This window comes from Balaenoptera musculus, chromosome 1 (assembly GCF_009873245.2).
Source record: "Balaenoptera musculus isolate JJ_BM4_2016_0621 chromosome 1, mBalMus1.pri.v3, whole genome shotgun sequence".
NCBI lineage: Eukaryota > Metazoa > Chordata > Mammalia > Artiodactyla > Balaenopteridae > Balaenoptera > Balaenoptera musculus.
This window is the reverse complement of record NC_045785.1, coordinates 117,694,488-117,717,261: the sequence shown is the minus strand read 5'-3', so window position 1 is coordinate 117,717,261 and position 22,774 is coordinate 117,694,488. Positions and strand designations below refer to the sequence as shown.

Here is a 22,774-nt window from a genome sequence, read left to right as displayed (position 1 = left end):
GAAAAGAATGGGAATCAAGATACCTCTCACAGAAACTCTGAGCCTCACAAAAACCATAAGCCTTGGGGGTCTTTGGGTGACCGCTAACGCTAATACAAATTCTATGTATGCCCAGATATGTCCTAATCTCCAACAGAAAACTTAAAAAAGATGTCCTTTGTTAAAGATGGCGCCTCCATCCGATGTCCCTCTCTTCATCTAAGCTGGCCTCTCTCACTCCCTTCTCCTGGAACTAAAAAGGCACTGTCCATCAGAAAAATGGTAGCACCAAGTTAGTCGTCCTTCTCCCGTTCTTGGACTAGGACGAAAGCGACTAGGACTTCAAGGCCATTCTCCCGAAATCCCTCAGCATTGCTTCTTCGCTGACCCAGCAACACCCACAACACGCCCCATCCAAGCCCTCATCAAGATGGAGCGAACGGAAGTGGGGCGACTCAGAGGCTGAGTAGCCTGGGCGGGTCCAGAGAGACACTTCCGCCCCTCACCAACATGGGCGCGGGCCGGGAGTGCGCATGATCAGCTGTCTTTGGAGATACCCCAGTCCGGAGAGGGAGAACACGGTTGGGGGGAGATCGGCGGCTGAAGCTGCCTTGGCCGGTGAGTGCAGGACACGGCGGGAGTCTGGAGACTGGGTGCGCCGGCGAGGCAGAGCAGCCTCGATTTTGTTTCCGTTTTTTAGGTTCAGGAACGTCTGGGGCGGAAGCCTTTGTTTTGAGGGAGGGGGCCGTGCCTGGTTCGTTATCTCCCCCTTTTGTGGGCCGAACTCACTCCCCGCCCCCGGGCGCACACGTCCCCGCCCTCCCGCGCTGCTATCCGCGAGCCGTTGGGCCGGACACTGCGGGGCCCGCTGAGCCCCCGGTGTCCTTTCCTACCTCTGCGGAGCAGCAGAGGCTGGGGGTGAGCCCGGCCGGGCTGGCCGGGTCACCGCGCGGGCTCCTGGTCTCGCGCCTGGCCGGCGCTCAGCTGCTGAGCGCCTACTGGTTGGTGGGCCTGCAGGGAGACGCCGCATTCTCAGGCAAGGTCTAGGCGCCTGACTTCTTTGCGAACTTGATTCTTTTTCCCTTTGTGTCGAGACTTAGGGCTCTTGCAGGGCCCTCGTTCCCTGAGCGTGCACGCCACAACATGCTAGCCCGCTTTCCGTGTCGCATACCCCTAATGCTCAGGAAATGCTTCCCGATGTCCACATAAGATTTGAATAAGTAGCCTGATCCCGTTACTGGGTGTCCTCAGAGGTTGCCCCTGTCTGACAGCTGTGGGCCATAGAGACGCCTCCTGTGCCCTGGCCTCTGTTTCATTGCCTCCTTCTGCTGTCAGCGCTGCAAGCCTCAGAGGGGCACTTCCTCCGCAGGCTTGAGGATGGAGAGGTAAGGTGGTCTCGAAACACTGGTGCTACTTCTCCCTTAGGGGCTGGGATCTTCTTGCAGCGCTACTTCCTCCGGACAGTTTCACTTTCAGTTCCTTTTTTTTTTTTGGTTAACGCTTTGGATACAAGCTTTCCATGGCTCATTCGCTGAAGATAAAGGTCTGGGGGACCTTATGGGTAGAGGATTTACAAAAGTCTTACCCCTTTCTTGTCGGGATTATTTTATCGCTTTGTACTATATAGCTGTTTCTTTCTGGAGGCATCTGTCTGCTCAGCCCTTTGTTTTTCCTGCCCGCCTCCCCAGTCCGCGCCCCCCGCCCCGGGTGTCAACGGTCTTAAGGCAGGCACCTCGTAGATGGATTCCTCCCCCATTGTCTCTTCTCTTTCCGAACCCCGAACCTGGAGTTTCGCCCCTTTTTGCTGAGGCTCAGTTGATTTGGAGTTGTCATGGCAACATTTTAGCAACTGTGTTGCTAAAAGGCTACAGGAAGGCTTGGTGAATAAAATAGTAGGAGCCTGAAGATGATACACTTGGGCTTTAGGGTCTTTAATGAATGACATAAAGCTGGACTCCCCAAAACAAGAGCCCTGTCAGTAGAAAGGGGCCCGAGGGCCAAGTCTGGTCTCTATGGTTCCGGAGGTTTTTCCAATGGGTTTCAGGTTTCCCTTTCCTAGATTTGAGGACAGGTACAGTATGTGCCTGAGAGGCTGAAAGAAGCGTCAGCATCCACGGCCCTGTGTTTTTTGATAGCTGTGGTCTAAACATGGCCCTTCCTAATCCCCATGTCATGGCAGATCGTAATAGCTTTAATAATAATCCATCCAGAAATATGTTGTTTCTCAGTCTTGCAGTATAATTATTCCCTCTCCATCAGGAGATGGAGTGATAATTGGAGAGACGCGGAGCACCATTTGTAGAGTTGCTTTTCCAATCACTGTAGCCAGCCCTCAGTATCAGAATGGAGAAAGCCTATTGTCGCCTGCAGATGATTGGTGTATGTTCCTGGATGTGTCTTCAGGGAGCCTAGGTTCTAGAAACAGGGGAGCTTTCAGTTTCCTGGACTCACTAGACTCCCTGATTCCTACCAGGACTTAGCACTCAGGCCTGTGAGGCAGGAGATACGAAGACTTCCAAAGAAGGACCAATTCCTCGGATGTGCCCCCTCACAGAGAGATGAAGGGGTGAGTGAAGAAGAGGTAGGGTCTGGGATGGGAGATGGGAGGCCTGGGAGAATGCAAAATGGTTAAGAGCACTGGCTCTGGAGTCAGGCAGACCTAGATTTAGGTCCCAGCTACATCACCCTGCTAATGTGATCTGGTTTCCAGTTTATAAAATGCAAGTAGTACTTCCTACTCATAGTGCTGTTCTTAGTATTAAGTAAGATATTGCCTGTTAAGTGCTTAGCTCAGTGCTAAGTAAATACTAGCTCTTGTTATTCTAACCTAACCTAGCACCTGTTGGGAATGCCAATGAGTTTGGGAGCCATATGTTACTGGGCCAGTGAGCTTTTAATTCACTTTCCCTTATTCTTCCTCTTGTCCCTTCACAAACAGGCAGCAGAAAACAGCTGAAACGGAAGAGGGGACAGTGCAGATTCAGGAAGGTGAGTGGGAGAAACGGAACTGAGCTGAGACCAAGAGCCCATCGTGGCCTCTTCCCCTACCCCATGGGCCTATCACCTGTGCAAGCTTCTTTTAAATGACATGCAAGTGCAACAGAGGGAGAAAAGCAGTAACTCACAGACTTGTCCTTTTCCTAATTCAGGCGCAGTGGCAACTGGGGAGGACCCAACCAGTGTGGCTATCGCCAGCATCCAGTCAGCTGCCACTTTCCCTGACCCCAACGTCAAGTACGTCTTCCGAACTGAAAATGGGGGCCAGGTAAGGGAGGGGGCCAGGTGGCTGCAGGTGTTACCTGGGGTTGGGATTGAGGGAGGTAATTGAACCTGTCATGGGTAGAACCTGGTTTGGAGGATGAGGTGAAGATGTGGACTATTTGGGGGGAAGGGGATGGGGGATGGAGTATGAGGTTTGGAGTAGAGATTGGTGTGGGGTAGGGGCTACGCTGAAAGCTCTATATGGGGAAAGGAGGGGGAATGGCTAAATATATGTCTCTGAAGGATTCTTGTTTGGGGGCCCTATCCGAGAGAAGCTTTATGAGGGACCCTGGAATCCCTAGCACTTACTCTCTTGTTCCCTCTTCCCCCTCCTTCCCCTTTCCTCCCCGCCTCTAGGTGATGTACAGGGTGATCCAGGTGTCTGAGGGGCAGCTGGATGGCCAGACTGAGGGGACTGGTGCCATCAGTGGCTACCCTGCCACTCAATCCATGACCCAGGTACAGGGGTGTGGGCTGCAGAGGGGACTAGAGCTCTGAGTAGTAAGATGAAGAAGGGAACCAATAGGATAGGTGTCGCTAGGGATAGGGAAGCATCTAGGGCTGCCTTGACCCAAAGCACTGGACTCTCCCTTTCTGGATGTTTCTCCCTCCCTCCTCCCAAGGGATAGAAGCTGCAGAGTAGTTCATGGGAAGTATTTAACTGTCACTTGTCTCCGTTCTCTTGCTCCCCTTCCCAGGCTGTGATCCAGGGTGCGTTCACGAGTGATGATGCAGTTGACACAGAGGGGACAGCTGCTGAGACGCACTATACTTACTTCCCCAGCACTGCAGTGGGAGATGGGGCAGGGGGTACCACATCGGGGAGTACGGCGGCTGTTGTTACCACCCAGGGCTCAGAGGCACTACTGGGGCAGGCGACCCCTCCTGGCACTGGTGAGATATTATGTGAGGATGCTGGCTGGAGGGGCTAGGATAGGCTGTGGGACATGGCTGGTGGGCAGTGGGCCTTTACTCATGATCCCTTAATGATCACAAAGACCTGGGCAGGCAGTGAGTCTGGGGCTGCCCTTCCAGCAGGAGGCAGTATGTCCTTTTTAGAGGAGGGTCCCAGGGCCTTGGCCTTAGAGCTTGGTGAGGTTCCTAGGCCTATGTCCTGACAGAACCTACCGTGCATCTTCATAGGTCAGTTCTTTGTGATGATGTCACCACAAGAAGTGTTGCAAGGAGGAAGCCAGCGCTCTATTGCCCCCAGGACCCACCCTTATTCCCCGTGAGTAACCCTGTTTCTTTTCAGTTACCAGAAATGGTCTTGATTCCTTCCAGATTTGGTGTAATTCCTCACCCCAAACTCCAATCTCATTTTTTGACCCTCCCTCACTCTGGCCGCTCTGGGCTCTGTTGTTAGGAAGTCAGAAGCTCCCCGGACAACTCGGGATGAGAAACGCAGGGCTCAGCATAATGAAGGTAGGTATGATCTGCGTCTGAAGCTTGGAGCTGTCTGGTGGGATTGGGGATAGCAGTGATGTTGAGGGGAGAGGTTAGGTAATTTTACCCTGGGGCCTTTGGTGACTTCTCCCTGAGTCACCTTGTCCTCTACTTTGCCCCACAGTGGAGCGCCGCCGCCGAGACAAGATTAACAACTGGATTGTACAGCTGTCCAAGATCATCCCAGACTGCTCCATGGAGAGCACCAAGTCTGGCCAGGTCATGGAAAGACCCTGGTAGTGGGCAAGATGCCTGAATTCTGTCTCCTGGTATTGTTTCCAGAAATGGTAGAGAGTGGGCACACATGGCAGTAGTCTTTTCCTATCTCTCTCTGAGGTTCCTGAATCCCTGGGAGATGTTATTTCACCATCCTTAAGGGAAAATGAGGTCCAAAGTGTAAACATGCTTTTGGAAAGCAAGCCAGGAAGCCTATATCCTAGTCCTCATTTTGTTGGCTTTTTCTTACAGAGTAAAGGTGGAATTCTATCCAAAGCCTGTGATTATATCCAGGAACTTCGGCAGAGTAACCACAGGTTGTCTGAAGAACTGCAGGGGCTTGACCAGCTGCAGTTGGACAATGATGTGCTTCGACAGCAGGTCAGACCCCCCCTACCCTCAGTATAGCTGTCCTCAGCCTCCTTAACCACTAACCCAGCTTGGGCCTCCCTATTTTGTTTTCCACAGAGAGGGCTTTATCTTTTCCTCCTCACTGGTGGGGGTCCCAGTAAGTTCAGGGACTTGGCTGTGCCAACTTTTATACCTATTTCCCTTACTGCCTCCTTCCCATGGTAGGTGGAAGATCTTAAAAACAAGAATCTGCTGCTACGAGCTCAGTTGAGGCACCACGGAGTAGAGGTCGTCATCAAGAGTGATAGCAACTAATTCTGGGGATTCAGAGGCTTTGGGCCCTACAGCCCCTTTCAGAGAACTGCAGATGGCCCAGGAGCAACAGGCTAACCCCGTGCCCTTTCCTTCACTGCCCACTTCTGGCGTGGGACTGGGGGGAGTTCAGAAGGCGTGTCTTTGAACTGAGGCCCTGTGATACAGCAGCCTGCAGTGGTGTGAAACACACACGTGGATGCGTACTGACATCCTCGCCCAACCCCACCGTGCAGCCCCTGGGCCCTTGTGCTCCTCTTGCACAATGCATGTGCTGTCTCCATGCTGGACACTGGACACACTGAACTGGGGGGCTTGCCCTGTGCTTGCTTAGAGTGCCAGCAGAGGGTCTGCTGACAAGCAAAGCTCTGGCTTGCCCCAGGACACTGGCGCTTCCACTGGTTCTCCCTTTCCCTGGAGCTCAGATGTGCACCTGAGGACTCTGGGGAACAGGCTTCAGCAAGAAGTGGGGATAGGATGCTTAGCAGTGGCTGCTGCCCCAGGAAGAGGAGACTGGCAGGCAAGCAGCTGAGGCCTACGCAGAAGTCTCTGGAGCCAGGGAGAACAACAGGCAGGGCCCACTGGGGGCCTTACCCCCTTGTGGGGATGGTTTTTTCCCCCGCCCCTTTTCTTTCTTTCCTTTTTTTTTTTTTTTTAAGATAAAATATTCAGAGCCACAATTGTCTCCGTTTTTTCTCCTTTTGCGGGCCCCAGGGCGGGAGGGAGGGGGCACATTGTGCTTTGACCAGTAAGGGTTGGGCCAAGGTTAGGGTGGGGAGCTGCTCCTGGACTCTGAGTCCTGCTACCTGTTGGACACACGTCAGACCGGTGTGTCGTTGCCCGCCCACGCCCGGCAATCGCGAAGATTTCTCTAGCGGGCGTGTGTTAGGGCCACCGGGAACCGGGGCCACAGGGGGCTATGCGAGAGGCGGTGCCTTCGCTTCCGGTTCCGGCTCCGGGAGGGCGCGGGAGATGCTGCGGGCGCCCAGGGGGCTGGCCGGGGCCGCATTCCTGAAACTCGCATTTGCGGCGCGCATCATGGCTAGAGGTACCTGCAGGGGAGACCTGGGATCTCGTGTGGGCCGCGCGTGGAGCCCCCCGGTGGAGGTGCACACGGAGGGAGGCGCAAAGGGGCGTGGCAGAGGGGGTCCTCGCGCAACCCCCGCCGGGTTGGGGCGCGGCCAGGTGAGGGGGTGCTGCGGCAGCCGGGCCTTGCAGACCTGCTCCCCTCAAGCCTCTCGTGCCCCCTTCCTCAGAGCCCACGGTCTTGCTCCCCGAACTCCGTTCGCTCCTAGCCTCCGGCCGGGCCCAGCTCATCGACGTGAGATCTCGGGAGGAGGCGGCAGCTGGGACCATCCCTGGGGCGCTCAACATCCCCGGTATGGGATTGAGAGGAGAAGCCCTGGTGGTGGAGTAGAGGCCGTCCAGGAGAGTCTCAGCCAATGGGACCTCACTTAGGATGGTGTGGGGAAGGCACTGGTTACGGGGCTCCTGTATTCCGGTAGCCCCCCAAACTTCCCTTAAGAAGGGTTGATTGGAGGCGGATCCTGGCAGCGGAACTGGCCCTTCCAGTTTGAGGGGATAACGGGAGACAAGGAAGTGGCAGGCCAGCTTCTGTACACGCTCGATCTCCCCAATGCTGAATGCCTGAGTTTGCCTGCTCCTTCTCACAAACTAGGGAAGTGGCTTCCATTCAAAGGTTGTGTGGCTGACTTCCTGTGCAGGTAGGCTGTATCTTGTCCTTGAGGTTGGGGGGTGGTGGTCACCGTGTGTTGTTTTGGGGCCCCCTGGAGATTGTTCGACCACAGGACCAGTCCTTCCAGGCCCAGCCTCAGAGCCTGAGATTGCCAAACTGCCGGCTTTCCATTCTGTCCTCTCTACTCTTCCTCCCAGTGTCAGAGTTGGAAACTGCCCTGCAGATGGAGCCAGCTGCTTTCAAGGCTTTGTACTCCACCGAGAAACCAAAGCTGGAAGATGAGAACCTCATTTTCTTCTGTCAGAGGGGCAAGCGGGGCTTTCAGGCCACACAGTTGGCCTTGGGCCTTGGATACAAAGGGTATGGGGATGGTGTGAATCGCTAGCTGGGGCGTGACTGGGGACTGCCTCCTGGGCTTGTCCTTCCCTCACCCCTCTTTTTTCTCCACAGGGCTCGGAACTACAAAGGGGCCTATAGTGAATGGTTCCAGAAAGAAGATTAGGTAGCAGGAGGCTTATTGAATGCTCCCTCCACCCGCCCATGGCCTCCTTCACTAAGAGTGATGAAGGGGCTGACTTGCTGGGTTGGGCAACTTCTTATAGTGCTGTGCACCAAAAGCAACAAATAAAGAGCAGTTAATTAAAGTATTGGAAGCACTTAATTTGTCAGGTGGACTGAAAACAGTTCTAATCTTAATCTAGACTTCATTTCAGCCCTAGGTTCTTCTTCTTCCAGCATTCATCTGCTTCTCCACCCTCACACACCAAAACCAAAACAAAAATGAAAACACCCAGCCGTTTGCTGAGAGACTATAATTCAGAATCACCTGGTAGTTTGTTTATTTATTTATTGGCCGCATTGGGTCTTGGCTGCTGCACGCGGGCTTTTCTCTAGTTGCCACGAGCGGGGGCTACTCTTCGTTGTGGTGCGTGGGCTTCTTACTGCAGTGGCTTCTCTTGTTGCAGAGCACGGGATCTAGGCGCGTGGGCCCAGTAGTTGTGGCACATTGGCTTAGTTGCTCCGTGGCATGTGGGATCTTCCCGGACCAGGGCTCGAACCGGTGTCCCCTGCATTGGCAGGTGGGTTCTTAACCACTGCGCCACCAGGGAAGTCCCCACCTGGTAGTTTTAAAAAAAAAAAAAAAAAAAAAAAAGTCTTGGGCCCCATCTCAGATTTGGAGTCTCGGCAGTGGGACCTGGGCATTAGTGGTTTTACAAGCCCCTCAAATGATTCTGATGTGCAGTCAGGAGCCAGAACCACTGCTCTAGACCAGAGATCAGCAAACTATGGCCCCACTTGGTCTTGCTGCCATGACCATTTGTTTACATATTGTGTATGGCTACTTCTGTGCTAAAATGGCAGAATAGATGTAACAGAGACTGTATGTTCTTCGAAGCCTAACATTTTTACTATCTAGTCCTTTATAGAAAAAGTTTGCCTACGCTTGCTCTAGATCTTAAGGTCTCCAGCCCCAACCTCACTTCCCTCAGACTTTGTCACTGGGTTGAGGAAATGAAAGGGCTCTCCCAGGAGGTCGCGTGAAGAAATGGATGCCACTCTTAATCCTACACTTGTGTCAAACAGAGATTACAGGTATGAGGAGTTCCTCCTGTGCCCGCAGAAAGAGGTCCCAGTTTTTAGCAACACTGTTCTCGGATCCCACAGTGGATTTAACAAAATTTAACTGGTAAAAAAAGAAAAAAGAAAAAGCACATGTTCACTGAGATAAAATGCAACACTATACAGTAGGTATATAACTTCCCTCTAGCATGGTTCATGGTTTAAAGCAGCGGTTCCCAACCTTTTTGGCACTAGGGACTGGTTTCGTGGAAGACAGTTTTTCCACGGACCAGGGGTGGGGGTGTGATGGTTTTGGGATGATTCAAACACATTACGTTTATTGTGCACTTTGTTTCTATTATTATTACATTGTAATATATAATGAAATAATTCTACAACTCACCATAATGCTGACAGGAGGCGGCGCCCAGGCGGTAATGCGAGTGATGGGGAGAAGCTGTAAATACAGATGATCTTCACGCACTTGCTCGCCTGCCGCTCACCTCCTGCAGTGTGGCCCGGTTCCTAACAGGCCACGGACCGGTATTGGTCCGTGGCCTGGGGGTTGGGGACCCCTGGTTTAATGCATATGGTTCCAGACCTTCTAGATATTTTAATGGCAGAGTTTTGACTTCTTAAGTTTGATTTACAAAAATTTTATTCCTTTTTTTGTGGAAGAAAAGGTTGAGCCAGAGATGGACCCAATTTTCTGATTTTTCAAGTTTCTGGAGAAATTCCTTCAGACATTTCCTGTATTCCCTGCCTTGCTCTCACCTTTTCCTCTTCCCCTTCTGCCTTTCGGGGGACTGAACCCAGCCCTCATACATCTTTTATCTCACAGTCTACACTGCACACTGTACAAAATCTTCCATTCATCTGAGCTCTCCACCTCCTTTCACAGACCTATTTCACTCTCTCCCTGAAAGAGTCATAATACTGTTAAAATACCAAGCTTAGATGGATATTGTTGGGTCGGAGATAAAGTTGAAATATGTGAAAGAGTCTAGTCTAGGGTCTGGCAAATAATAGGTATCAGTTACTCTTTCCCCAAATACCCAAATTCCTTTGGTTCTCAGACTGGTTGGGAAATTTTTCATGGGATCTAATTTCCCTCTTTGAGTCTTAACTGTTCTAGTTTTCTCTTTTCCCTCCTCAAGTTTTGTAATTTGATTTCTTTTTTTATTGAGGCATAATTTACCTACAATAAAATGCACTGTTCTTTTTTTTTTTTTTTTTTTGGTCACACGTTATGTGGGATATTAGTTCCCTGACCAGGGATTGAACCCATGTCCCCTGTAGTGGAAGCATAGAGTCCCAACCACTGGACCGCCAGGGAATTCCCTAAAATGCACTGTTCTTAAGTGTTCTGTTCATTGAGGTTTGACAATCGTATGCTTACTTGTAACAAGCATCCTAAGCAAGATACAGAACACCGAAATCCCCCAAATTTCTCTAGGGTGCTTTTCCAGTCAATTCCATCCCTAATCTCTTTCTAGGTAACCATTTTCTATCTTCTAGCACCTAAACTAGTTTTCTAGCTTCCTTCCTGGCTGCCAACCTACACTACTTGCTTTCTTCAGTTTAGCTGATGAGGGTTAGAGAGGATCCTGGAAGTAAACTGAGCTGGCCCACTGCATGACCACGCCCTCTGGCTTGATCATTGTTAAGAGAACATTCCTCTTTCTCTCTCATTAACTATATGGTTCATAATCTTGATAGGCTGTGCCAACCCATTACCTTGCCCTTTAACGTTCTCTTTCTCTTTCCTCATAGCTAACTATTTCAGCAGGTGAGGCTGAAGAGCTAGAGCTTACCAGCTCCATGTCTTTCCCCTGCCTTCTCTTTCCATGCTACATCAGACTCCTCTCTTTCACCATATTTTTTTTTTAATATAAATTTATTTATTTATTTTTGGCTGTGTTGGGTCTTCGTTTCCGTGCGAGGGCTTTCTCTAGTGGCGGCGAGCGGGGGCCACTCTTCATCGCATTGCGCAGGCCTCTCACTATCGCCGCCTCTCTTGTTGCGGAGCACAGGCTCCAGACGCGCAGGCTCAGTAGTTGTGGCTCACGGGCCCAGTTGCTCCGCGGCATGTGGGATCTTCCCAGACCAGGGCTCGAACCCGTGTCCCCTGCATTGGCAGGCAGATTCTCAACCACTGCGCCACCAGGGAAGCCCCTCTTTCACCATATTTTATCTACCCTAGGTTTGTGTTGACTGTGTCATCATATCTACTACATTACGTTTTGGTTGTTTATCTCTCTTAGTTGATAGTGAACTCCTCAAAGGCAGGAACTGGCTTTCATTTCCTTACCTCCAGTGCCTGGGATCTGAGTTCTCAATAGGTGTTTGTTGAGCATCACTGGCCTCGCCACTTTCAGAATCTTCTAATTTCAGTCTTTCTGAAACATCGCTGCCTGAGCAATCTTAAAATAACATTTTAATCTTATCAGTCAGAGTTAATAATTTACAGTAGGTCCTTGTTGCCTAGTGGCTCAAGCACATGCCTTGGTCTGGCATTTCGAGCAGTCTCTAGTCTGCATCTGACATCACCCTGCCTTTTCAAACATATCTTTCAGTGCCAGCTCCCATCAGGCTAGTTTCTTTAGTGGCCAAAGTAGACCCTACTCCTTTCTGACCCTGGCCTTTACTCAACATTTACCCTGTTTGGGAAGCTTCCAGCCTCTTTTGTGCCACACTAAATTTCACAAAAATTAGAAGAATGTATTTGGCAGGATGCTTGCTGTCTTCATCTAGAGGGCTTGTAAACTGAAGGAAAAGGGAGAAAAATAACCAGATAAGATTATATAACTGATCCATGAAGGACAGAAGAAACAGGAGAATGGTGGATAAGGTACACACCTCTATGTAGCACTTAACACACTGTATTATAAATTACGTGGTTCTTCCCCTTTAGACTGAACTCTTTAAGGGGAGGGACTGTTTAGTTTATTTTTGTATGGCCAAGAATGAAACCAGAACCTGGAATAAAGGAGGTACTCAATAGATGTTGAATTTTTATTGCGGTGTTTAATAATTCCCAGCGGGGAAAATGCAAGGGGTGAAAGTTGGGAATAACGCTCACGAATGGTATCATGGCATGTTATCATGTAAAGAGCAAAGGCTATGAATCAGAGTTCTGAGTTCCAGTTCTGACTCAGCACTACTTAGTGGTCACTGCAAGTTACTTTTTAACTATTCCGCTTCTCATTTTCCTTATCTATAAAATGGGGGTTAAAAGACTATCTCTTTGGATGGTTGTGAAAGTTTACTGGGATAACATATGTAAAGTGCCTGTCATTTAAAACGTGTGGATTTAGAGATGTATATATGAGTAAACACAAGAAGATAAATAAAACAGCATAGATATCATTGAAACTTGATGGAAGGGAACTTATGACTGGCAGTGGAAACGTGTTTTTTAAAAAATATTATTTATGTTAACTTACAAGGGGTTTGTTTTGTTTATTTATTTGGCCGCGTCAGGTCTTCGTTGCAGCGTGCGGGCTCTTTCGTGGTGGCATGCGGGCTCTTTGTTGCAGTGCACGGGCTTCTCTCTAGTTGTGGTGCACAGGCCCGCGAGAGCGCCGGGCTCAGTAGTTGCGGCATGCAGGCTTAGTTGCCCTGTGGAATGTGGGAACTTAGTTCCGCTACGAGGGATCCAACCCGTGTCCCCTGCATTGGAAGGCGGATTCTTAACCGCTGGACCACCAGGGAAGTCCCAAAAAGTGTTTTGTTTTTTTTAAAAGAAAATATATTTAATAGAAGAGTCAGACAATATAAGTGTTCAGCTTGATGATTTTTTACACACTCATTTAACCACTGCTGTGGTCAGAAAACATACACTGTGATTTGAATCATTTAAATCACGTTGAGACTTGCTTTATAGCCAAGTGTATGGTCAATTTTTGTATATGTTCCATGAACACTTGAAAAGAGGGTATATTCTGTAGTTTTGGAGTGTAGTGTTCTATATATGTCAGTTTGGGCCAGTTTATTAATTATTTTGTTCACATCTATAGCTCTACTGATTTTTTTTTGTCTACTTATTCTATTAGCTACTTATAGAGGTATGTTTAAATCTTTCATCATGATTTGAACTTGTCTTTTCTGCCTTTTTTTCTGACATTTTTACTTATATATTTGGAGACTATGTTATTATATGTTACAGATTTAGAATTGCTATGCTTCCTCCGGAATGGATCCTTTTCTTATTATGTCCTTCTTTATTTCTGGTGATGCTTCCTACCTTAAAGTCTATTTTGTTTGCTGTTATTACAACTACACCAGCTTCATTTAGGTTAGTGTTTACATGTTAATAATAGACCATGTCTCCTGGAATTCATATTAACCAAAGAAGAAAACACTAAGCACAATTAGACACAAGAAAAGCGGATTTTTTTAATTAAAAGAAAATATCAGTTAAGCTCATAGCCAGAGACTCTAAGGAGAATATGAGTCAACAGAGTTGAGAGTCTTCAGAACCCAGACTTGATAGCATTTCCCAGTGGGAAGTCCTTCCAGCTCATTTATTCCACTAGTTTTCCCAATCCTAATCATATTCCTCAACCTATCAAGTCTTCCAATTAATTGACCTTACCCAAATTTCACTATTATTTTCCTCATGATTTTATTTTCCTCCTAATCTAGTTGATTCCATGCATGGCTCATCATTATCATCATTCCTTTGCATAACTGGGACTAAACTTATCAAGAAAATTCAAAACCAATATGAAGAAAATGTTAAAACATGATGAAAAGACCTTAAAAGAAGACTTGCACAAAAGAAAAGACTTAAAAGGTTCTTGGATAGGAAGACTCAGTTCCATAAATATATCAGTTTAGTTGAAATTAAGAATAGCCACAAAATCTAGAAAAAGAACACCAGTAAGGGTGAGCAAGCCCTACCAACTATTAAAATATATAATAGTTAGCAATTAGATAGATGAGTTCCAAACCCCACACTATATACCAAGATAAATTTCAAAGATTTAAAGTAAAAATGGAAACTATCAAGAAGAATTATTTTACTATCTAAAAGTGGGGGAGATAGCTCTAACTTTAAGTCAAAATTTAGAAGCCATGAAAGAAAAGACTGAGAAAATACAAAACAAGCAAGCCTCTGTGTGGCAAAAACAAACAAACATCACACAAGTCAAGTCAAAAGACAAACAGCAGGGGACTTCCCTGGCGGTCCAATGGTTAAGATTCCATGCAGGGGGCGTGGGTTCAATCCCTGGTCGGGGAACTAAGGTCCCACATGCTGCGGGGCCAAAAACAAAGAAAACAAAAACAAAAAAAGACAAACAGCAAACCAGGGGAAAAATTCAACTCATAGCATACGCAAAGGGCTAATTCCTGGAATATATAAAGAGCCCTTACAAATGGATAAGGAAAAGACAACTATCCCAATAAGAAAGTGAGCAAAACAAATGAAGAGACAGTTCATAGAATACACATGACTCTTAAACCTACAGGGATGCTCAGCTTACTCATAAGAGATACAAATTAAAACTAAACTGAAGTTTCAATTTGCATTTATCATTTTAGCAAAAATTTAGATGTTTGATAAAACACTTTTAGCAAGACTGTGGGAAAATAGATATGCTAATAGGTTATGTAAATATAAATTGGTACAACCTCCATGGAGGGCAATTTGTCAATATCAATAAAAATAATAACCGCATATATCCTTGAACCCAGCATTCACACTTCTGGAGATTTATCGAGCAAATAACCTTGCACCTGTGTGAAATGATATATGTATGTGTTTATTCATCACCTTATTTTATTTATTTATTTATTTTTTTTTTGGCCACAGCACGCAGGGATCTTAGTTCCCCGACCAGGGATCAAACCTGTGCCCCCTGCAGTGGAAGCACAGAGTCTTAGCCACTGGACCACCAGGGAAGGCCCTCATTACCTTATTTATATTAGCAAAATACTGGAAGCAATCCAGGTATCTATAAGTTAAAACTGGCTAAATAAATAACATTATAAGCATACAATAGAATATTATGTAGCTGTAAAAAAGAATGAGGAAACAGTATATTTGCGAAGGATCTCCAAGACATGTTTCAAGTGAAAAAAAAAATGTAGTGTAAAAAAAAAAAGATACTATGAATACGTGTTTATAATTGCTTATATTAGCAGAAAGAAACTCTGGAAAGACACAGAGAGAATTAGTAAAATGCCACTCCCTTGAACTCTTTAGCATCCCTGCTGCTTTCTCCATTCACTTCTTAGGAAAATCCCAACTGTGGTCCCACCCAACTAACCACTTACACTTTTCCTGCAGTCAAACAGCTGGAGTAAAATTCATACCAGCTTGACTGGTCTCTCTTTAAATTTATGTCCAAAATATCTAGTAGGCACTTGATACTGCTCACCAGGCCTAATACACTTCCCTAGTATGTTCAGTTTCTGTCTCTGCTTCTCCCCACTCTTCAATCTCCTAAACTTTCCTTTTTCCTCTGTACTTTTAGCTAATGACTTCACCTCACGCTCCAGAGAACAGAAGGCAGGCCAAATTTTTATCATCTTCCCACCAACAAATGTACCAACTGTACCATATACTTCCCTCTTGTCATGGTGGATGGTTGTCTCTGCTCCCTTTTGACCCTTAACTTGGGCTCTGGATCTCATCTCCTCTCTCCTCAAGAACTTGGTACCGCAACTAACCCCTCTTGTTTCATACAGCATTAATTTTTTCCTTTCTACTGGGTCATTGCCATTAGCCAACAATCATTTCCATGTAAACAAAATACCTGCTCTACCTTCATCCAGCACCCTTCCAGCTGCTGCTCCTTTTCTCTGCTGCCCTTCTCAGCAAAGTCTCTCTTGAGGTGCCTGTAGCCATAGTCTATATTTCCTCGATTTACATTCTCTCCTCAGCCTACTCCATATAGGTTTTATTGCTTACTCCACTATTCCACTGACACTTCTTTCAAGGTGACCCATGAACAATTTACAGGGATTAGACATTAGATATATGTCTAATCCCTGTACATATCTAATCCCCTCCCCTGGGAAGGGGAGGGGGCGTGTCTTTGGCCTAGATGCCTCTCTTTGGTGGAGGCAATTCCCAAAGAGGCCAACAGCTGGGGAAATTGTTCTTCATTTCTGAAAGGGAGTCTGGGTAGCACATCACAGCATCACTACAGTATGTTTGTATGTACAGAAAACTCTACATTCCAAAAAGGATAAAAGAAAAAAAATGTCAGGGCTAAGGGAAGATTTTTTTTAATTAATTAATTAATTAATTTTTATTTTTGGCTGTGTTGGGTCTTCATTTCTGTGCGAGGGCTTTTTCTAGTTGCGGCGAGCGGGGGCCACTCTTCATCGCGGTGCGCAGGCCTCTCACTGTCGCGGCCTCTCTTGTTGCGGAGCAGAAGCTCCAGACGCACAGGCTCAGTAGTTGTGGCTCACGGGCCTAGTTGCTCCGTGGCATGTGGGATCTTCCCAGACCAGGGCTCGAACCCGTGTCCCCTGCATTGGCAGGCAGATTCTCAACCACTGTGCCACCAGGGAAGCCCTAAGGAAGATTGAATAGCATAGTCAGGTGAAGTCAGGATAAAGTCAGGTGAAATGAGGAATGCATGTCAATTTTTGGACTTGCATTGCAAATTTGGGCTTGGTCTTCCTAGAGAGTAAAGCAAAATGACTAACAAGATTGATTATAAAATGTAAGGCTTCCCTGGTGGCGCAGTGGTTGAGAATCTGCCTGCCAATGCAGGGGACACGGGTTCGAGCCCTGGTCTGGGAAGATCCCACATGCCGCGGAGCGGCTGGGCCCGTGAGCTACAACTGCTGAGCCTGCGCTCCTAGAGCCCGAGCTCCGCAACAAGAGAGGCCACGATAGTGAGAGGCCCGCGCACCGCGATGAAGAGTGGCCCCCACTTGCCGCAAGTAGAGAAAGCCCTCGCACAGAAACGAAGACCCAACACAGCCATAAATAAATAATAAATAAGTAAATAAAAATTAAAAAAAAAAATGTAAGGTATCCATATGACCAACAAATGACAGAAGCACATCATCTCTCAACAGGAACCTCTGGAAATATCAATACCTAGACTGCTATTAGCGTACTATGCCAGCTTGGAAAGAGGTCACTTAAGGATTCTGTTTTCAACTTTGTCCTTCTTCAATATTTTTATTAACTTATTGAATTGGGTCATAGATAGCATGTGTATGAAATTTGCACATAACACAGATTCAGGTGCAACTGCTAATATACTGGATGACAAAATCAAGATTTATATTTAATAGTCCCTTCCAGAATTTTCTACTTTGCAGACAAACTCACCAGTCTGAAGTTTACAAAATCTGGCTTTCAAAAAAGACTACAGAAAACAAATGTCAATGATAATGAAACTTTAAAATTTATTATTTATTTAATCAACTTTATGGGAAAAGGAACCTGGTGAATATCAAATTATTTGCATGCCCCAAAATTACTTTCATGCTTTGTAAATATTAACATATACATAAATGTTTTATATGGAAATAACTGGAATACATGTTATTTGTGTTTACTTTAATCATTAACATTATTACATGTATACTTTTCTGTATATTAATTCATTTTCAAAACAAAAAATATGAAATTGAGTGGGTATAAATGCAAAATGTACTTTGGTTAAAAACAATAGTATAGCAGTTCCAGCTTGTGGGGACTCATGGAGGGCAGAGGAGGACTGAGTGCAGCGCTGAAATACTTGCCAACCATTGTCAACGATGTGAAATTGGTATTTGATCCCAAAGAGCTCAGTCGACTCCTGTGCTGAAGACATCTTGTTTTCCCACATCAGGAAGGAGACTTCTACACCATCACCATAATCTACTGTTAGAACAGTTTTGTCACCCCACAAAATGTTTACTGATTTCATCCTAAATGTTCCCGTGGGTTTGCTTACCATTCAGAAGCTATATTGCTTGATTGAAATAATTCACAGTGACCTCTTTACACAGCATGATTGAATTAATATTTTACATTTGTCAAGAAGTTTTATTGAAAGCTTAAGACCTTTGCATAATTCCACAACCTTCCTCATTTATTGGAGACAAATGTGAAGACTGTTGAGTGACATTCTGATGGAGAGGCATACATTTATTCTATTCCATTGGTGTCCAGACGTTTGGCTGTTCCGTTCATTTTCTTTTGTCCTCACGTGTAGTGTTTCATGGATGGAGCAGCTCAGGCCTGAGATGTCCCTGTTGAGAACTCGGTGTGTATCTGGTTTAGTCCTTTGTACCATCTAGACTACTGGACCCTATGTTTTTAATCTTATTTCTTGATTTAACTTTATACAATTCACTGGAGTCTGCACTTATAGCTAAGGCTTATGTCAAGAGGAAATGCTAAGACTTCATTTGGGTGGGAGTGTTCTTCTGGAGAAAACACATCACACCAAGAAGTGAGTAGCTTTCTGCAGCCCTTCCAAACAGACATCTCTTTCTATTTTTCACTTGCATAAAAGAACGTCAACTCTGTCGCCATTATTTGGGACTCAAAGCCCATGAATCTCCTTAAGCCAGTAATCCCAACCGTCAGTATTTCAGGCTCTTCTTGGAAGGCTGGATATTGAATTGCTTATTCTTCAGGTGTCTTCTAAAGCTTTGGACTTTGTGAGACTCCAGGGAGGCATGGAGGCGATATGTGGAGATGCTGCTTCGTTGTTTCTTTCCATATTGACTAAACTTTATACCACAGCAGGTGAAATCCCCTGAAAGTTTTATATCTGGGTCTCATTAGGTAGCTTACTAATATCTCTCCTTCCAACCATCCAACCCCAAGACACGCAAAAACACACACCACCACGACCACCACCATCACCATCACCATTGCTGCCACCACCAGTGCCTTCACTGGGCTAACAATTATCAAAAAAATAACAGTTATCACGTATTGACTGTGCTTGGCTTTTATTGAGTGTTGATACAGGGACGACCTGCTTGAGGACATCTTACATACATTTCAAAATTTCTATTGCAAAACTTTGTTCCACGTCCTTTGAATAAGGACCTAAGGCATAAATGGATCAACTAAAAATATTTAAAATAGATCTTCTTTTAAGAGTATATTTCAAGGAAATGTTTTCTTCTATGGACACCCTATTTCTTTAGCTAGTAGATAGCTTGAAGGCAAACTTAGTATTGATTTTTGTGAATTGTATCAGCTGTTGTATTTGGCAGTTGCGGTTCTCTTTTCTGTGCTCCATTTCTGTTTTCACTCCTGTTCTGTAAGTCTTTTATCGTAGACTGCCTTACGTCTCGTTTTGGAAATAATGCAGCATGCAAATAAATATTTAGCTTTGTTTGACAAAAAAAAAAAAAACACAATAGTATAAATATAGTATGTGAGAGACCTGATTTAATAGTAGTCCAAGTGAAAATAAAAGGCTTATGGGTTTTAGTTTGCTGCAAATTGACTATAAATAACTTAGTAGTTATAATATTAATGTTATTAGTTAATAATTCTATAATATTAATAATCATATTTACAAATGCATTTTAAAAAATTGAAATATAGTTGATTGATAATATTATATTAGTTTTAGATGTACAGCATAGTGATTCAATATTTTTATAGATTATACTCCATTTAAAGTTATTACAAGATAAAGGCTATATTTCCCGGTGCTGTACAATATATCTTCATTGCTTGTCTATTTTATACAAAATAGTTTGTATCTCTTAATCCCATACCCCTATCTTGTCCTCCTTCCCTCTCCCCACTAGTATCCACTAGTTTGTTTTCTATCTGTGAGTCTGTTTTGTTATATACATCTGTTTGTTTTATTTTTTGGATTCCACATATAATGATAACATACAGTATTTGTCTTTCTCTGTCTGAGTTATTTCACTAAGCATAATACTCTCCATGTCCATCCAAGTTGTTGCAAATGGCAGAATTTCATTCTTTTTCATGAATGAGTTGTATTCCATTGTGTGTGTGTGTGTATCAATCACATCCTCTTTATCCATTCACCTGCTGGTGGACACTTAGGTTGCTTACATATCTTGGCTATTGTAAATAATGCTGCTATGAATATTGGGATGCATCATGTATATTTTCAAATTAGCATTTTTGTTTTCTTCGGCTATACACCCAGGAGTGGAATTGCTGGATCGTATGATAGTTCTATTTTTAGTTTTTTGAGGAACTTTCATACTGGCTGCACCAATTTACATTACCACCAACAGTGTACAAGAGTTCCCTTTTCTGCACATCCTTGCCAACATTTGTTATTTGTAGATGTTTTGATAATAGCCATTCTGACAGGTGTGAGGTGATATCTCATTGTGCTTTTGATTTGCATTTCTCTAATAACTAGTGATGTTGAGCATCTTCTCATGGGCCTGTTAGCCATTTGTATGTCTTCTTTGGAAAACTGTCTATCTGGGCTGTTTTAAAATTGGGGTTTTTTTTGGATATTAAGTTGTATGAGCCGTTTATATATTTTGGATATTAACACTTTATTGATCATATCATCTGCAAATAGTATTTTCTCCCATTCAGCAGATTGTCTTTTCCTTTTGTTGATGGTTTCCTTTGCTGTGCAAAAGCTTTTAAGTTTAGTTAGGTCCCATTTGTTTATTTTTACTTTTATTTCTTTTGCCTTAGGAGACAGATCCAAAAAAATATTGCTACGATTTATGTCAAAGAGTGTTCTGCCTATGTTCTCTTCTAGGTCTTTAATCCATTTTGAGTTTTTTTTTTTAATTAATTAATTTTATTTTATTTTTGGCTGCATTGGGTCTTCGTTGTTGCGCACTGGCTTTCTTTAGTTGTGGCTAGCATGGGCTACTCTTTGTTGCGGTGCGTGGGTTTCTCATTGAGGTGGCTTCTCTTGTTGCAGAGCTTAGGCTCTAGGCACGCAGGCTCAGTAGTTGTGGCTCATGGGCTCTAGAGCGCAGGCTGAATAGTTGTGGCGCACAGACTTAGTTGCTCCACAGCATGTGGGATCTTTCCGGACCAGCTCGAACCTGTGTCCCCTGCATTGGCAGGTGGATTATTAACCACTGTTCCACCAGGGAAGCCCTTGAGTTTATTTTTGAGTATGGTGTGAGGAAATGTTCTAATCTCATTCTTTTACGTGTAGCTGTCCAGTTTTCCCAACACCACTTATTGAAGAGATTGTCTTTTCTCCACTGTGTATTCTTGCCTCCTTTGTCATAGATTAATTGACCATAAGTGTGTGGGTTGCAAATGCATTCTTAGACTGTAAATAAGAGTGATGAAAATAGCTACCATTTCAGTACTTAAAATGTACCAGGCCCTGTGCTAAGCATAGTACATCAATTATATTATTTAATTCTTATTTTGCCATAAGGTAAGTCATATTACCATCATCATAACTACCTTCTGGATGGAGAAAGTTTCAGACAGATGTGAGCTGGCCAAGGTAGCTAGATTGGGGAACTGGGTTTGAACTGAGACCTGTCCATCCCATAGAGATAGTTTCTCCAGTGCCTGGTTCAGTTCTTGGTACAGTAATAAACAAGGGGTTATCCAGAGGAGTGAGAGGAATTGGGGGGTGGCATGTAAATCTGTGCTATTTTGTAAGCAGATAAGTTAGGGGGTCCCAGGAGAAAGAGACCAGGAATGGCTTTCTTGACGTAAGAGAAGCCATTTTGGCCTAAGCTATTTTGTGACCTAAGCCTGGCCGCAATGCTTGCCCCTTGAACAGGTCTCAGTAATTAATGATATTAAGGGAACAAAGGAATGCAAGAACAGAGAAAAGGCCGTCAAACAATAGTGCAGTGATAAAGCGGAGTCCTAGTTCCTCCTCAAGGGATATACATAATAATATATCCTTGAGTTCTGTAAGAACTAAGGCCCCCAACCAGGTGGAGGATGGAATGATGACGTTGACCCTCCTGACTTCAATCAACTAAAGCTTGGACTCTGTTGACCTTTGCCCCAATTCTATGCTGAGTTCTCTGCTCAAGCCCCTTTATGAATGTGCGTGTACCCTTAGCTTAAAAGTTCCCCAGTTTTGCTGTTCAGGGAGATGCTGCTTTGGGAAAGATCCCCGGTGTTCTCCCTACTTGCTGCTAGTAATAATAAATTCTTCCTTCTCCCGATCTTTGGCTTGGTTGTGTCTGTTGGCTCGACACCCACCAAGAGGCGAACCCGGTTTTCGGGTAGCAATATGAAGACTATTTGAAGGATAGTTTAGCTTGGAGAAGGAAAGGAGTCTCATAATAAGAATATTAAAATACTTAAAGGAAGGGCTGTCATTGGTAAAGAATAATGATACATTTTGTGTAACTCCAGAGAGCAGTGTTTGGAAGCAGGAGACATATTCCAGTTTTGTTGAAAGAATATTTTAACAATTAAGGGTTGTAAAAAAAGGGAGTTTCCTGGTGGTCTAGTGGTTAGGCTTTAGCACTTTCACTGCTGTGCCCCGGGTTCAATCCCTGATCAGGGTACTGAGATCCCGCAAGCGTGCGACACGGCCAAAAAAAAAAAAAAAAAAGCAAGAGAGAGAGAATTATTCAAAGAGTTTAACCAGAGGATGTTTAAACTCTTGGTGGTTGTATTGGCCTTTCTGTGAAGGGTGAGAGGATGACTTAAATGACCTCTAAGATGACCCTTCTACCCTTCTAAGACTGATCTCAGAGTTCCTTTAAACCCCTGCTCAAGTTCCCCCATCATAAAATTTTCTCTGACAGTCACAGCCCAGAGTGACTCTCTAAGCTTTTCTCTCTGCTCCTCTTTACTCTCTGACTTAATTTCATGTATATGTCTCTCTCTCCAAGACTTTAAATTCCCTTGAGGGTAAAGAACAGAGCTTTCCAAGTGGCAGGCACCCAAATATTTGTTTCAATTTAGTAATACAAAGTTTAACTTTTGGTTACATATTGTCCTGTTTTCCTGTATTAGTCTTGGAAGTAGATTGTAAGCCATTTGAAGTCAGAGATTGCGGTTTATATTTATTTGTATTCCCC

General features: G+C 45.1%; 2 protein-coding genes across 5 annotated transcripts; both read left to right on the top strand.

Annotated features, from left to right (window-relative positions):
- Positions 1–470: 470 nt before the first annotated feature.
- On the top strand, positions 471–6,245 carry USF1 (upstream transcription factor 1). Of its 4 annotated transcripts, none has more exons than XM_036832661.1 (11): positions 471–597; positions 2,453–2,545; positions 2,918–2,967; positions 3,129–3,213; positions 3,598–3,699; positions 3,939–4,134; positions 4,384–4,471; positions 4,607–4,665; positions 4,811–4,905; positions 5,155–5,283; positions 5,479–6,243. In XM_036832661.1, exons 5-11 carry the CDS (start codon positions 3,601–3,603, stop codon positions 5,566–5,568), a joined length of 756 nt encoding a protein of 251 aa, XP_036688556.1. In that variant the 5' UTR covers positions 471–597; positions 2,453–2,545; positions 2,918–2,967; positions 3,129–3,213; positions 3,598–3,600; the 3' UTR covers positions 5,569–6,243. The 4 variants fall into 4 exon arrangements, with proteins under 4 accessions (XP_036688556.1, XP_036688537.1, XP_036688564.1 ...); XM_036832642.1 differs by having other exon boundaries at positions 474–597; positions 3,129–3,244; positions 5,479–6,245; XM_036832651.1 differs by lacking the exon at positions 471–597 and adding an exon at positions 625–1,364 and having other exon boundaries at positions 3,129–3,244; positions 5,479–5,928.
- A 236-nt stretch (positions 6,246–6,481) lies between these two features.
- Positions 6,482–7,905, top strand: TSTD1 (thiosulfate sulfurtransferase like domain containing 1). The gene is made up of 4 exons (XM_036824437.1): positions 6,482–6,613; positions 6,822–6,944; positions 7,459–7,621; positions 7,712–7,905. The coding sequence occupies exons 1-4, from the start codon at positions 6,538–6,540 to the stop codon at positions 7,761–7,763; spliced, it is 414 nt and encodes a 137-aa protein (XP_036680332.1). The 5' UTR covers positions 6,482–6,537; the 3' UTR covers positions 7,764–7,905.
- Positions 7,906–22,774: the final 14,869 nt, after the last annotated feature.